Below are 15,629 nucleotides of genomic sequence, written 5' to 3' on the forward strand. Positions count from 1 at the left end.
AGTCATAAGGGTGCAGCCCTGGAGAAGGCAATGGCACCCCACTTCAGTACTCTTGCCTGGCTAATCCCTTGGACGGAGGAGCCTGGTAGGCTGCAGTCCATGGGGTCGCTAAGAGTTGGACACGACTGAGCAACTTCATTTTCACTTTTCACTTTCATGCATTGGAGACGGAAATGGCAACCCACTCCAGTGTTCTTGCCTGGAGAATCCCAGGGATGGGGGAGCCTGGTGGGCTGCCTTCTATAGGGTCGCACAGAATAGGACATGACTGAAATGACTTAGCAGCAGCAGCAGCAGCATCAAGGGTGTAGCCCTAATCCCCTAGGATAAGAGACCATAATAAGAGGAATGGAAAGGATCTCTGGCTCTCTCCTAGCACACACACTGAGGAAAGACCATGTGTGGCCACAGCAAGAAGGCAGCCATCCGCAAGCCAGGGAGAGCTCCTACTCGGAACTGAATCTGCTTCCGCCTTGGTCTCAAGCATCCGAAACTCCAGCACTGTGACATTAATTTTTGTTGTATATTCTACTCAGCCTGTGGCATTTTGTTATGTCTGCCTGAGCAGGCTAACATACCCTCTAGTGCAGTAGTAATTCCATAGTATTTTTATTTAATTTTGCTAATCTTATATCTCTCAATGTGTACACACAGGTGTAAACCTTATATCTAAAATTCACATCAGAAAAAACAACAACAACAACAACAACAACAACAACAACTATTTTGTGCACTCAGAAGAGTATTCCAGACTTTCTATCCTAAGTTCCTATGTAAATATTATTATTATTATTATTATTTTCTGCATTGCTGTGCATCATTTCCTATGCTCAATAAATGATACTGTTCTAATGACCAAAGCCATGGGCAAAGAACCCACACTTTGACACTAAGCATAAACATTTCTTACTATGCACTCTTCAAATTTCCTAAGTATATGTATGCTTTATGCATTTGTTTACTTCTGTACCCTCACCTAAATATATAGTCAGTACAAGATATCAGTTTAATTGTATAGTTGGTCTTTTATCAACATACAGAACAGGGCTGGTGGTAGGGCAAGGTAGGCTATATACATAATAATACTCAAATTTTACAATAAGGAAAATTTGAAACATTTCTGTTTTTATTAGATCTTAAAAATATCCCTGCACTTAACACTATCGGTTGCCCTAGTCATCAGTAGATTATATTTTGATAGCTGTTTTCATGGATTCATGGAGAAGGAAATGGCAACCCACTCCAGTATTCTTGCCTGGAGGATCCCACAGAAAGAGAAGCCTGGCGGGCTGCAGTCCAAGCAGTGACAAAGAGTCAGACACGACAGAAGCGACTTGGCATAGCATAGCATCAAGGGTTCACTGATATTCTAACACTAGAAAGTACTAGTTTTATGGAAGATATTTTAAAACAATATAACTTCCATGTAACAACCATAAAAAGAGTTTCTTGCCTATTTACCCAGGGTCTAATTAAAGCATAGTCTCACTTCAATAGAGATAATCTAATTTCTAGTCTCTAGATATTGGGGCACATCCCTGAATATTTATTCATTCATTTATTCAAGAAATAATATTGTGTGCCAACACTGTGCAGTTCACAGAGAACCAAATAGGGAAATCACTGTCATCATGGAGCTCATATTGTGTTTTAAGTTAAATTTACCCTGTTTATCTTCATCAGTACAACTGAGATAACATAATCTTTCTTACAGATTGTGTTAAGATTCAATGATAGTGTTTTGAAACGATAAGGCAATAAATATGTGATAGTGGGTGTTTTGGGGATTGAGCTAAGATAAGCCTTTTTTTTTTTTTTTTAGGGTAAGCACTTACTGATCTTATTTGTCTTTTCAAAATGTGTCTGTTAATTGACTTTTGATTTTAAAAATGGAAGCACTTCAAACTAGCTTAATAAAATAGAAAGATATTTATTAGAATTCCACTATAATTTCTTTAAGTGAGTGTGAAGGTCACTCAGTCATGTCCAACATTTTGTGACTCCATGGACTACAGTCCATGGAAATCTCCAGGCCAGAATACTGGAGTGCGTAGCCTTTCCCTTCTCCAGGGATCTTCCCAACCCAGGGATTGAACCCATGTCTCCCACATTGCAGGAGGATTCTTTACTGGCTGAGCCACAAGGGAAGCACAAGAATCCTGGAGTGAGTAGCCTATCTCTTCTCCAGCAGATCTTCCCGACCCAGGAATCGAACTGGGGTCTCCTACATTGCAGGCAGATTCTTTACCAATTGAGCTAAAATTTCTTTATGTGCAAATAAAGTAGATAATCTGGACTAAACTATGTTAAAAGACAAAGCAAACAGAGATCTTCCTTGAAAAAAATCCAACAAGCCCACATGTCCCTTCCTCTACTCATACTCAGTCTCTCTCTCCCTAACCCTTTTCTTTATTTGCTTCTCTAAGGTCATGACAGTATTGGCCCCAGAGTTAAATCATCTCCATTTAATAGGAGGACATTTCTTGAGATTAGTTTTCTATGAGCTTGTCCAAAATTCATAGAAAATAGAACTATATTGAAAAAAAAAAAGGTATTATCACTCAAATAAAGATTAAACACTTAATTCAGCTGAGGCACAGTGAGGAGTGTCTGGAGATGAGCTAACTCCCTAGACTCCTGAATTGGAGTTTTCAGAGAGCAAGGAGAAGATGAGGGATGTGATCTGACAGTCCAGCCCAGGTAGTGGTTTCTTCATCCTGAACTGCTACTAAATTTGCAGTTGAAACAGTTGATTTTCTAGCTTTAGAGGTTTCTTGTTTGGGATCATTAGTATAATCCTTTCCTCAAAACCCTCAGAACAATTCTTCTTATCTTTTTAGACATGTTGCTTTTAACTTTAAGGGTTATCTGTCAGTTGAGGTTTTAGCAAAAAAAAAGAAAGAAAGAAAATGGGGAGGTACAGGGTAAAAAAGGAGAGAGAGGATAAAAAGGAATCTAGTTTCCTAGTAAGGTAACTCTGGTCTATGCTAATATTGTAGTTCTTATTGACCCAAGAGTCCACTCTTAATCCAATCAGGCTCAGTTGTTTTGGTGGGTCATAGCATGGAGACAGAAGCTAGGTTCTTCCTTTGGATCAGGCAGAGACAGTTTTCTTATAACAGAAATGGGCTGGCACAGAATTCTAGCATGGAAAGTAAGAAAAATCAATAAATGTGGTTTCCATAAGTCTAGTTACTAAAGCAAAATATTAACTTCTTTGGCAAACTTCTTATGTCAATCAGAGTTATCTATAAATGAACAAGTTTACTTCAAAGAGAAGCAGAAATTACTAAAGTGTTAAATACAATTATCACTGTGTAAGGTATTCCTTGGAGAAGGAAATGGCAACCCACTCCAGTATTCTTGCCGAGAAAATCCCATAGATGGAGGAGCCTGGCAGGCAACATACCATGGGGTCACAAAGAGTTGGACATGACTGAGTCACTCCACTTTCTAAGGTATTCCTGGGTTTCCCAGATGGTAAAGAATATAGATCTGCAATGCAGGAGACCCAGGTGAAGACTGAAGAGAACATTTAACAACTCATACATATGTTTCTATAAAGTGGGATAGGATAAAATTGCAAAATTTTGGCTTGTATGAGCCTAATTGCACCTGACTGCAATCACTTATCACAAAAGTATTTTGTTTGCACTTTTAAACAAGGACATCTCCACTATTATGAGCCACCTAGAAAGAGCACATGCTACAGTCCGAGAGAATTATCATGGCTTCTTCCATTTTGTCATATATTCAGTGATCACAAAGTACCAGTGTACAGCAATCTCAGAACAGTGACATTCAGCACAGCCACTATAGAAAACAGCATGGAGATTTCTCAAAAAAACAAAACAAAACAAAACAAAACAAAACGAAAAAAACCCTAAACTAAAAATAGAGCTACTATGTTGCTTCTGTTCAGTAGTTAAGTCCTGTCCACTTCTTTGCAACCCCATGGACGGCAGTACGCCAGGGCTCCCTGTCCCTCACCATCTCTTGGAGTTTGCCCAAGTTCATGTCCATCAAACCGATGATGCCATCCAACCCTCTCATCCTCTGTCATTCCCTTCTCCTGCCTTCAGTCTTTCCCAGCATCGGAGTCTTTTCCAATGAGTCAGCTCTTCACATCAGGTGGCCAAAGTATTGGAGCTCCAGCTTTAGCATCAGTTCTTCGAATGAGTATTCAGGATTGGTTTCCTGTTGTTTGATTTTCCTGCCGAAGAGAGTCAAGGGACTCTCAGGAGAATTCTCTAGCACTAGCACTGTGCTGCTGGAGAAGAACTACTGTATGATTCAGCAATCCCACTCCTGGGTATATATCCAGAAAAAATGAAAACTATTTTGAAGATATATGGAAACCAATGTTCAGAGCAATACTATTTACAGTAGATAAGATATGAAAGCAACCTAAATACCCATCAATAGCTGAATGGATACAGAACATGTTATATATATATATATATATATATATATATATATATATATATATATATAAAATCATATATGCAACATAATATATAAATAAATATAAATATATAAATATAACTTTATATATAAATACAATGGAATATATATATATACACACACACACACACAATGGAAAATTTCTTATAAATTCTGCCATTTGCAGTAACATGAATGAACCTAGGGAATATTGTGCTTAATTATGCTTAGTGAAATGTCAGAGAACAACAAACACTGCATAATATCACCTATATGTGGAATCTAAAAAATAATACAAACATTATATGCAAATCAGAAATAGAGTCACAAATATAGAAAGCAAACTAGTGGTTAGTGGTTACCTAAGGGAAGAGGGAAGAGAGAGGGCAAGGTTAGGGTTATGAGATTAAAAGATACAGACTACCATATATAAAATAGATAAGCAACCAGGATAGACTATATAGCATTGGGCATGATAGCCATTATTGTGTAATAACTTTCAATGAAGTATAATCTGTAAAAATACTAAATCACAATGCTATATACCTGAAACTAATATAATCTTGCAAATCAACTATACTTCAATAAACTAAAGGCTTCCACAGAAGCTTATCAAAGCTTTCCACCTAATTCCCTCTTAATGACTAGAGTGATTCTAAGTGTAATTATTCTCACTTTAATAGCTTGAGAAACCATTTCTTTAGTAAGAACATCAATAAAATTGAAGATGATAATCAGTGTGTGTTAGTCACTCAGTCACGTATTACTCTTTGGGACCCCATGGACAATAGCCCTCCATGCTCTGATGTCCATGGGATTCTCCAGGCATAAATACTAGAGTGGGTAGCCATTCTCTTCTGCAAGGGATCTTCCTGACCCAGCGTTCGAATCCAGTGTCTCCTGCATTGCAAGGAGATCCTTTGTCATCTGAGCCACCAGGGAAGCCCCGATAATCAGTGCATATCTGCATAAATACTGTGCATGCATGCTCAGTCGCATCTGACTCTTTGAGGCCCAATGGACTGTAGTCATTTGGGGTCCTCTGTCCATGGGATTTTCCAGGCAAGAATACTGGAGTGGGTTCCCCTTTCCTCCTCCAGGGGACCTTCCAGATCAGATATCAAAACTGGGTCTCAGGAGTCTCCTGCATCGTTCCGAAGATTCTTTACCACTGAGCCACCTGGGAAGCCCTACCTGCATAAATGCTAATGTAATTAGCTTTGTGATTGTGCAGGTTTATCCCATTCTTAAAAATAATAGGTAAAAAAGCTATAATAAAAATGGCATTCATAATTATCCTGATTTAGTTTAACTATTATTGTAGCCATAACTTAATAGCAAATTATCCTTATGTAATTCTAAACAGGGTATTATATAATTGACATTGCCCTATATAATGAGATAATAATAGATTTCTACCAAGTAGGGTGACATTATGCAAATTCCTTGTTCTACTTACCTTTAAAAAGCTAATTACATATGACAGGCATATGGTAGGAAATGTGTCCATTTCAACTGAGTTTGTCAGGCTTCCTTTTGTGACCATCTATAAGTATTCAATGTGATATTGTAAGCTACAAGAAACTATACCAATTATTTGCTTCAGAAATCTCTGGTGGAACTATCTGTCACAGTACTTCACTGTGAAAGAACATAGTCAGTTGAAAAGAAGAATATATGCAACATTATGCTGGGACTCTATAAAGGCACAGATATTATATCATGATTATGAATTTAAGTAGCTGAAAGCCATTTGTAGTCTTAATATGCATGGATGATATAATAAAGGACATGATGAACATGGTCCTTAAACCATGTCTGAGCAAGAGATAATGGTGACATTTGTCTAAATGTTGCATATATTCAACACGTTTTGACAGATTTTATTAATGCAAATGATTTTCAGAGAATCAGTGTTCAGTTTCAGAGATAAAAAATGTAAATTTTCATTTCTCTAGTTGAATTACACTTTCCTCATACTATGTTAGCACTAATTTTAAAAGGAAGTGGTGCAATATATACATCTCTATTTTGTGATAGCTATTATATTCTTAAATTTAAAAGTATTACTTCAGGAGTGAAAAAACTACAACATAGAAAGGTATATTAAACACTCATTGATTTATTTTTTTTAATGGGAAAGATACAATGTGTTAAAGATTTCCTCTTTTCTCTTTGCAATAATGTTTTAACTGCAAAGTTAGCTGTTATCTCCTAATTAGATAAAATCAGCTGTGAGAAAATTAACAGATGATCACAACAAAAAATTGAGCCAACTTTCTTTCAGTTTTATTTCTTGCTCTAACACTTTGGGAAATATTCCATTCTTTTTGCTTTGTATACTTACAGGGGAAAGTCACCATGATATTCATGAATGAGTTTATATTTATAGTACTTATCACATCAACTTGATCACATATATGCATATTTAAAATTTTATTTATTCAGCATACATATATTTTAAAGTGCAGGCCTTATACATAATTTTTCTGCTAAATATTGACATATTTTAGGGATGCACGATAAGAATCTGAGAATTATGATGATGTGTCCACTGTTTGTGTTTTTTTTTGAGTTAAGTGATTCCATGGCAGACTACATAGGCCAGATAACTTAGGAGGCAAAAAAATGATGTTATGAAGATTTAAACTTTTCTCACACAGGGAATTCTTACCTTTCTATGTTTCTGTTACCAGTAGGGTGACTTGATTGCATACTAACATTTAACACTGGTTTATCCATACAAAGCAAAAGTGTGTCCTGGTCTACCCCTAGTGAGCCAATTATTCCTAACCTGTATCATCAGAAGAAGATTCTACCTACCTTCCTCAGAAATTTTACAGAATATGCACATGTATCCTACACAAATTTGAGATATTTAAAATCATTTGGCATATTGAAGATATATTTTTTATGTTAGTATACATCAAATCAGTCTGCCCAGGTGGCCCTAGAAGTAAAAAAATCTATCAATGCAGGAGGCATAATGACACGTGAGTTTGATCCTGGATCAGGAAGATCCTCTGAAGGAGAGCATGGCCACCCACTCTAGGATTCTTGCCTGGAGAATCCCATGGACAGAGGAGCCTGGGGTGCTGCTGTCTGTGGGGTTTCAGTCAGACATGACTGAGCAACTAAACAACACCTACTAAAGTTCATTAAGATTCTAAATGGAATTGCACCTAGATATTTTAGCAGGTCTGTAAATCATTAGGGTAAAAGATTTTTGTCTGTAACTATCAACCAAAAGACAAGCAAATTTGACCCTTTAAAAATAAATCTAACTTACAGTCTGGAGAGACACTGATGCACTTTTTCATTCTGCTTAAAGAAGTGAATTGGAATTCAAAATATATTAATTCATCTTTTTTCTCTTTCATATCACAAATCATTTATTCTCCTTGTCACTATAGTAATGCATGTTTTCTAGTCTACCAACTTTTTCAATTATTGAAAAACATGTTGCATTGAAATGCTAAAAACTTTTCATCTCTCTTTCTCTTTTTTAATGTTTAAAAATACAATACAAACAATGGAAAAGGAAATTTACATTTCATTATAGACTCAGGGTGGCATTTGCTGGTATTCCGAAGTTCTGACAGCAGGCATTTTTTGATACTCTAGATGTGTACATTGATTTTTGAAAAGTAAAATAACTTTTAAAAATATAATGTGCATTTTAATAATATAAATCTATTTGTAAATTTTAAATGCAATTAATTTTTTTTTTTTTTTTTGCTGCAAAAAGCTTTATTGTTTCCATTTGGTCCAAGGCTTGAGAGAGGGCTCCAGGGTGTTAAAAAGCTGCCTAGTGGCTGCAGAGAGGGGCTTCAGGCAGCCCTGATGTTAGGTGGGTTCTTCAATGGCCACTGGTCTCCAGAAGCTCCTAGTCGTGCTTGAGGGTAAGCCTTTCGAAGAGATACTCGCCCAACCCAGCCTAGGGACCAGCCAGCCTGCGGAGGTTGGTCAGGTGGTCATCCATCTTGATGAGTTTCACTTCCTCATCTAGGAAGTGGTTCTCCAGGAAGTCACAGATGTGGGGGTCTCCGCGGGCAGAAGCCAGGCCATGCAGATCCAGCAGGGCTTGATTCAGGCTCTTCTCTACGAGAAGGGCGGCTTCCATAGCATCCTGGGTTTTACCCCACTCATCTTGAGATGGCTTCTGCACGTCCAGGATGAGGGCGCGGCCGCCACGCTGGTTTTGCAGTTTCAAGAGACGCTCCGCGCCCTCGCGCTTCTCCTTGGCCAATTCGGGAAAAAAGTGACCCACTCCTTCCAGGGCCACATCGTCGCGGTCAAAATAGAAGCCCAGAGAGAGGTAGGTGTAGGAGGCCCGCAGTTGCATGTTAACCAGGCGGTTGACGGCGGCCTCCACCTCGGTAGAATGATTCTGACGAATCTGGGAGCTCATGATTGGTCGGTAATAATTAGTTAAAAAATGGTGGCTGGTCCCAGTGATCGCGGACAGCTGAGTGGCTGACTCCAGAGGCTGCGACTGGAAAAAAGGTTGGAGGGTGGTCGGAGGCTGGAGCAAGGGGCGTCCCTGGGTCTGTTCCGTCCAAGCACTGTTGAAGCAAGATACAGATCCGCGGGGCCGCCGAGCGCACTTCATGAATGCAATTAATTTTTAAAACATTAATCTGTACTTTGGAAATAGAAGATTGACTTTATTGAGATAAAAGCCAGCCAAGATTACAAACTACTAATAGTTTAAAATAAACAGAGAAGAAATGACTTTACCTTTCAAATTCTAGTTTTCTTTATTTGATAAACAAATGTGCATTATACATATGTGAAATTTCAAATACTCTATGCCCTTTGATACTATATGAAAGAATGATATTTAAGTTGTATATAGAAGATTAATCTATTTTCCATATTTTTTCTGCTTTCAAGAAAGATTAATATGTCTTCTAATTATATATAATATTATATATTTACATATATATTAATATTACATATTTAAGTGAAGATGTCAGAATGGAGGGAAAATTAAATTAGAACAAATTCTATAAAGCACAGGATTATAAAGTCCATGTCGGGAAGAATTGTTTTCTAGTGGTGGGCTCATATGGCTCTTGGCTTTCCATCTACATATAGAAATTATGACACAGTTGCGTGATAAGACTTTCCAAAAGTTAATTGTACACATACACACACACATCTTTTTGTTTTACCATGACACACTTTTCCTTTTAGTCAGATAAGAATATGTCTTATTAGTTTTTGTGAAAAGAGTACCAAATAGGGATCTTCTAGACCCAGGGACTGAGCCTTGGTCTCTCTCACTGTAGGCAGATTCTTTACTGTCTGAGCCACCAGAGAAACACCAAATAAAAATAGTAGCCATCAATAATATTCACACAGTCAAAAAAAAAGGATAATAACCTTATAGTTCAGTTCAGTCGCTCAGTTGTGTCCGCCTCTTTGCAACCCCATGAATCGCAGCACACCAGGCCTCCCTGTCCATCACCAACTCCCGGAGTTCACTCAGGCTCATGTCCATTGAGTCAGTGATACCACCCAGCCATCTCATCCTCTGTTGTCCCCTTCTTCTCCTGCCCCCAATCCCTCCCAGCATCAGAATCTTTTCCAATGAGTCAACTCTTCGCATGAGGTGGCCAAAGTACTGGAGTTTCAGCTTTAGCATCATTCCTTCCAAAGAAATCCCAGGGCTGATCTCCTTCAGAATGGACTGGTTGGATCTCCTTGCAGTCCAAGGGGCTCTCAAGAGTCTTCTCCAACACTACAGTTCAAAAGCATCAATTCTTCCAACCTTATAGTAGATAATCTAATAATTTTAAGGAGCAAGCTCTTGTAATATTCTTTCTTTAGATCTTTGTAAAAGCATTTTCATAAGGTCTCATTCTCATGTTGTAGAGGATTAAGGCTCTATGCTGATCTGATTTAATCCAACGAAGAATTTCCTATATCCAGAGAAAATGTCAGGCCACTGTCCTTCCAGCTGTCCATTCTAAATGTTGCCCATCTATATAAACGGAAAGGGAGCATGTACATGGTCATTTTCCCTGAAAAGGAACTAGAGTACAATGAGTCTTTATTGAGTTTCAGTTTCAGGTCATATTCTTAAAAGCTGGGCTTCCCTTGTGGGTCAGACTGTAAAGAATCTATCTGCAATGAGGGAGTCCCAGGTTCGATCCCTGTGTTGGGAAGATCCCCTAGAGAAGGGCATGGATACCCACTCCAGTATTCTTGCTTGAAAAATCCCATGGTCAGAGGAGCCTGGCAGCCTGCAGTCCATGGGATCTCAAAGAGTCAGACATGACTGAGACTAATCCAGGGCCTTGAAAAGACATATTTATGAAACAGAGGTCAATTCACTTCTGCTAGAGCGAATTTCAAAGATTCCTCAATGGCAGACTTCTCTCAAAAGCCTACACAAAGGAATAGAAATTAAGCCCCAAAATTCTGAAGCAAAGAGATGCATAATACAAAGCTTATGGGGGAAGTGGATGTGTACACACATGTATATAATTTTGAATGACAGGCATATACTTTAGAGAGTACCGTAATTGTAAATTAGTTAAATAATAGAGATGACTGGGTGTATTGCTAACCCAGAGCAAAAGAAATATTATTGGCCATAACTGAGAAAAGCAAATTCATAATATTCTGGAGAGAGTTCTGTGTCCTGATCCATAAGTGGATAAGTCAGAAAGTGGATGTAATCTTGCATTAGTCATTTGCACATTTCATTCTGAAAAGTATCAAGGAAAATTAAAAGAGCAAAAGATTAGCTAAGATTTAATTGGTTCTAGGCAACAAAAGCAATAGAGTTCCATGAAGCAAAGAGCACTTGTGATTTGGGTGAAGTGAGGCACTCACCCAAAATAAATGCCTTGCTAAGTCAACTCTAGTTAAACCCAAGGTGCATGAAATGCATTCAGTTAAAAGGATGGGGGTTAATGACCATAAATAACAACCAAATTTCTCACAGGATAAAAAGATCTTTATGTTTCTGGGAAACCTGTTATGGAACCATGGTGAAGAAGAGGAGAAATTTTACAATTACTTTTTTCAAGATTTATTTCTAATTAAAGGATAGTTCCTTTACAGCATTGTGTTGGTTTCTGCCATACATCAACGTGAATCAGCCGTACATATACATATGTCCCCTCCCTCTTGAGCCTCACTCCCACCTCCCACCCCATCCCACCCCTCTAGGTTGTTACAATTACTTTTATTAGCTTACACTGTAGTCACATTTATGCATCATCAGATTCTGAAAAATGTTATACCAATACTGACATTCCCTCCAGTAGTATGGTAAATTAAGAGTTTCATGAATATAAAAAGGAAATATTTAAGAAAGACTTCATCATATACATTTTTCACTAATGCATTTAATATTTTTGGCCAATGTGCCTCTTATTTTAAATTGATGAGGAAAAGACAGGGTTGATCTTCACTTCTGGCAATATGGCAAACTAAGACCTTCCTCCTAGAAGGCCTAGCATTAAAAATAAAATATTATTATCATTTTTTTTTTTTTTTACTGCACTGTCTGTCATGGAGTTGATGTTAATATAAGATAAAACTTGGGGAGAGAGAATCAGCAAATAATGTTGCTCTAGGGAATGATGCTTGTTCTAGAATAGCACTGGCCACTTGTGTCAGTTCTGACCAGTCCACTTGTGGCCACATGCTCAAAAGATATTTGGGGGAAAGTGTGAAGGATCAATCAGAAGGTGTAAAAGAAGACAGGAAAAGTCTTTAGATTGTGCTGCAGGTCTGACATCTATGAAAGTAAGAAGGTGATGTAAGAAGACACAGAGCAATTCCAGGCAGATGGGGAGTCTTCTAGCTAAAGTCATAGAGGTCTGCATCCTGCAAACTTGCTCTGTGTGGCAAGAGAAGCGGTCTCTCTAGAGAATTCTTATCCATGAGCTTTCCTTTGCACTGGGTAGTGGCCTCAGAAAAAGCTTGAAGTCAAATGTGTAGTTTGAAAATGATGTCAGGTTGGAAATGACCCCAGAGACCCAGGAAATGCAAATCCCAAACAACCTGTTAAGGAATATTTCTTAAATTCAGGTCTTAAATCTTTCTTCAGATAAAGTTCCAAGGAAATGAGCTCACAACACAAATATTGCATATCACACCAAGAGACAAGTCACCATAGGAAGGTGCACAAAAAAGGCAAAACACATAGTCAAAGCTGAAGTGGCTGTGAAACTTGTGAGTTTAAACAAGAAAAATACAGTTTAAAAAACTTGCATACTACCTGTCAGGCCAAGTCCTGATAGCTTTGGTGAGAAACTCATTTCATCTTCACAACAATCCCATAAGGTAGATGCTATTAATCCCATCACATAGTTAGCAAACATATGCCTTGTGTCCTTCTGTTATCCAAAGTGGGGTCAAGCTACTTGCCGATCATGGGATTAACATGTACACACTACTATATTTAAAGTGGATACCCAACAAGGACCTGCTGTATAACACAGGGAATTCTGCTCAATATTCTGTAACAACTTAAGAAAAGAATTTGAAAAAAGAATAGATACATGTATCATGTATATGTATAACTGAATCACTTTGATATACACCTGAAACTAACATCACATTGTTAATCAACTGTACTCCAATATAAAACAAAAAGTTAAAAAAAAAAGCCAATTCTTGAGAGGTCCAGTTGGGGAAACAAAAGTTTGCTTTTCTTTTGGAGGCAAGCAACTGGGGTATAACAGGGGAAAGGGTGGCAGACTGACTTCTGTCCAAATGCTGACTCCCTCCCACTGACACTCAGTGGCTGAGGCCTTTTAAAGGGAAGTTTCAGGGGTATGAAGAATCTGCCTACTGATGCAGAAGGCTCAAGAGATGCAGGTTTGAACCTCAGGTCTGGAAGAATCCCAGGAGTAGCAAGTGGCAACCCACTCCAGTATTCTTGCCTGGAAAATTCCATGGACAGAGGAGCCTGATGAGCCACAGTTCACAGGGTTGCAAAGAGTAGTACATAGCTAAGCGAATAAGCACAAAACAACAACAACCAAAGCTTTGAGACACCTGGGTTAATATTTTTGTGTTATCACAGCAATCTTAAAGGAAATCAACCCTGAATACTCTTTGGAAGGACTGATGCTAAGGCTGAAGTTCCAGTATTTTGGCCACCTGATGTGAAAAGCTGACTCATTGGAGAAGACCCTGATACAGGGAAAGACTAAAGGCAGGAAGAGAAGAGGATGACAGGACGAAATTGTTGGATGGCATTACTGATTCAATTGAACTTGAACTTAGGCAAACTCTGGGAGATGGTGAGGGACAGAGAAGCCTGACGTGCTGCAGTCCATGGGATTGCTAAGAGTGGGACATGACTTGGCAAGTGAACAGCAACATCATATTTAAATTATGAGGGATATATATATATTCAACAGTATGAAACTTAGAAGCAGAAGTTTAGAGGAGAGTGCTGTTCATCTGTCTTAATAAGAATTAAATTCAAGAAGGTAAATGATATTACCTGATATAGGACTTTGATTAGGGAAAGAAGATGGCCTGAAACAGGGAAACACAGATGGAGAATCCAGTAGGTGGGGAAAGGAGTATATGCCTGAAAAGAAAACTGGTGTCAGAAGGTAGAAGGAAAATCCAATCAGAGTAGTGTCTTCGAAATCAAAGAAATATTACTTCAAGGAGAAAATGGTAAATAGCATTAAAGGCAAGTAGAAAGAGGACTGAAAAATCTTCCATTACCTTAAGTCAATCTGATCATATGGAGAACTTTATCAAGCTGCTCAAGTGAAGGGGCAGGGCTGGAGGTTGTCAGTGCAGCGAACAGGTTTGATATTACCATTTCAGAGAGCAGGAGAGTAAGTTGAGAGAATGTGTAATTTCGGGTAATTAACAAAAAAATTTTTGGAATGATCATTAGAAAATTATTCATTAATTCAAAAAGTATTTATTGAATAATTAAGTGAGCAAGGCACCATTCTGGGGAGCTGAGTATGTTTTTGTTCAGTCTCTAAGTCATATCTAACTCTACAATCTCTTACAATCTCTTTACAATCCTAAAATCCCTTACAACTCTTTACAGTGGACTATAGGACAGCAGTCTTCGCTGTCCTTCACTATTTCCTGGGGTTTGCTCAAATTCAAGTCCATTGACTCAGTGATGCCATCCAACCATCTCATCCTCTGTCATCCGTTTCTCCTCTGAGCACATTTGGGTATAAAAACAGACAATTTCCCCTGCTCTCTGGGAGTGGAAGGTCTAGCAGGTTGATAAAGAAACATTGACTGTCAGGTAGAAGAGATTACACAGTTCATTAAAAAAAAAACATCATCAATGTTAAAAAAAAACAAGCTGACCAGGCTTTGGAAGATCAGGAATGGTTCAAGAGTGGGTTGCAATTTAACATAAGGCTGGCAAATATACTTACTTTGGGTGATACGTGAGTGATGATATCAGACAGAGAAAGTACGAATTAGCCATGTGGATATCTTGGAACAGCAGTCTAGGCAAGGAGATTGGAGAGTCCGTGTGCACATAGCCCAGTGAGTAACAGGAGAGGGAAGGCAGCAGAGGTTAAGGAGACAGTGAGTATGGACTGTGTGGGCCAGAAAACAGAAGGACCTAAAGGGCATTGCAAGGACTGAACTTTCTTTAGTGAAATAAGAGCTATTTACATTGCCAACAATGTGCAGTAGTCCCTGACTTCTTCCAGCTCGCTCAGTTTGTGGATCATATGCACAGAGATTTGACTTCACCATCAGTTTTGATAGTTACTATACAATGAGTGACAGAAGAATTGACTTTTGACAACTGTCTTGTGAAAATTCAGGACGGTATGTTCTCAGCTTGATAATGAACAGAGAGAAGAAAAGAATAGATGACTGCACTGGAAGAAAAAAAAAGAGATCAGACTGGGGATTTGATAAGAATGTTTGGTTCTCAATAAAAATGTTTGGTTCTCTGATAAAAAACATAATAAGTTAAACATTAAAATTTTGTGGGTTTTTTTTTTTCCCAAAAAATTGGGCTACCCTGTTTCTCCTTAGTTAAGTCACTCCCATTTCCAGAAATAAATAGCTAATTCAAGGATCTGGGATGATGAGAAGGAAAAAAAAAAAATACTTCTGAACCAAAAATGTTTTAATACAGAATATGTTTTAAATAATATGCTTCATGTCCTGGCTATCATAAACAGTACTTATATGAACATTGGGGT

The 15,629-nt window shown here is 38.2% G+C and overlaps 2 protein-coding genes across 4 annotated transcripts in view; one reads left to right on the forward strand and one right to left on the reverse strand.

Annotated features, from left to right (window-relative positions):
- Window positions 1–15,629, forward strand: part of CDH12 (cadherin 12) — a 1,192,649-nt gene that overhangs the window by 910,214 nt on the left and 266,806 nt on the right. The window lies entirely within an intron of this gene.
- Window positions 8,164–9,053, reverse strand: LOC114118748 (ferritin light chain-like). Its single transcript, XM_042233917.1, has one exon. The coding sequence runs from the start codon at window positions 8,852–8,854 to the stop codon at window positions 8,381–8,383; it is 474 nt and encodes a 157-aa protein (XP_042089851.1). The 5' UTR covers window positions 8,855–9,053; the 3' UTR covers window positions 8,164–8,380.

The sequence above is a fragment of the Ovis aries genome, chromosome 16 (genome assembly GCF_016772045.2).
Source record: "Ovis aries strain OAR_USU_Benz2616 breed Rambouillet chromosome 16, ARS-UI_Ramb_v3.0, whole genome shotgun sequence".
Classification (NCBI taxonomy): domain Eukaryota; kingdom Metazoa; phylum Chordata; class Mammalia; order Artiodactyla; family Bovidae; genus Ovis; species Ovis aries.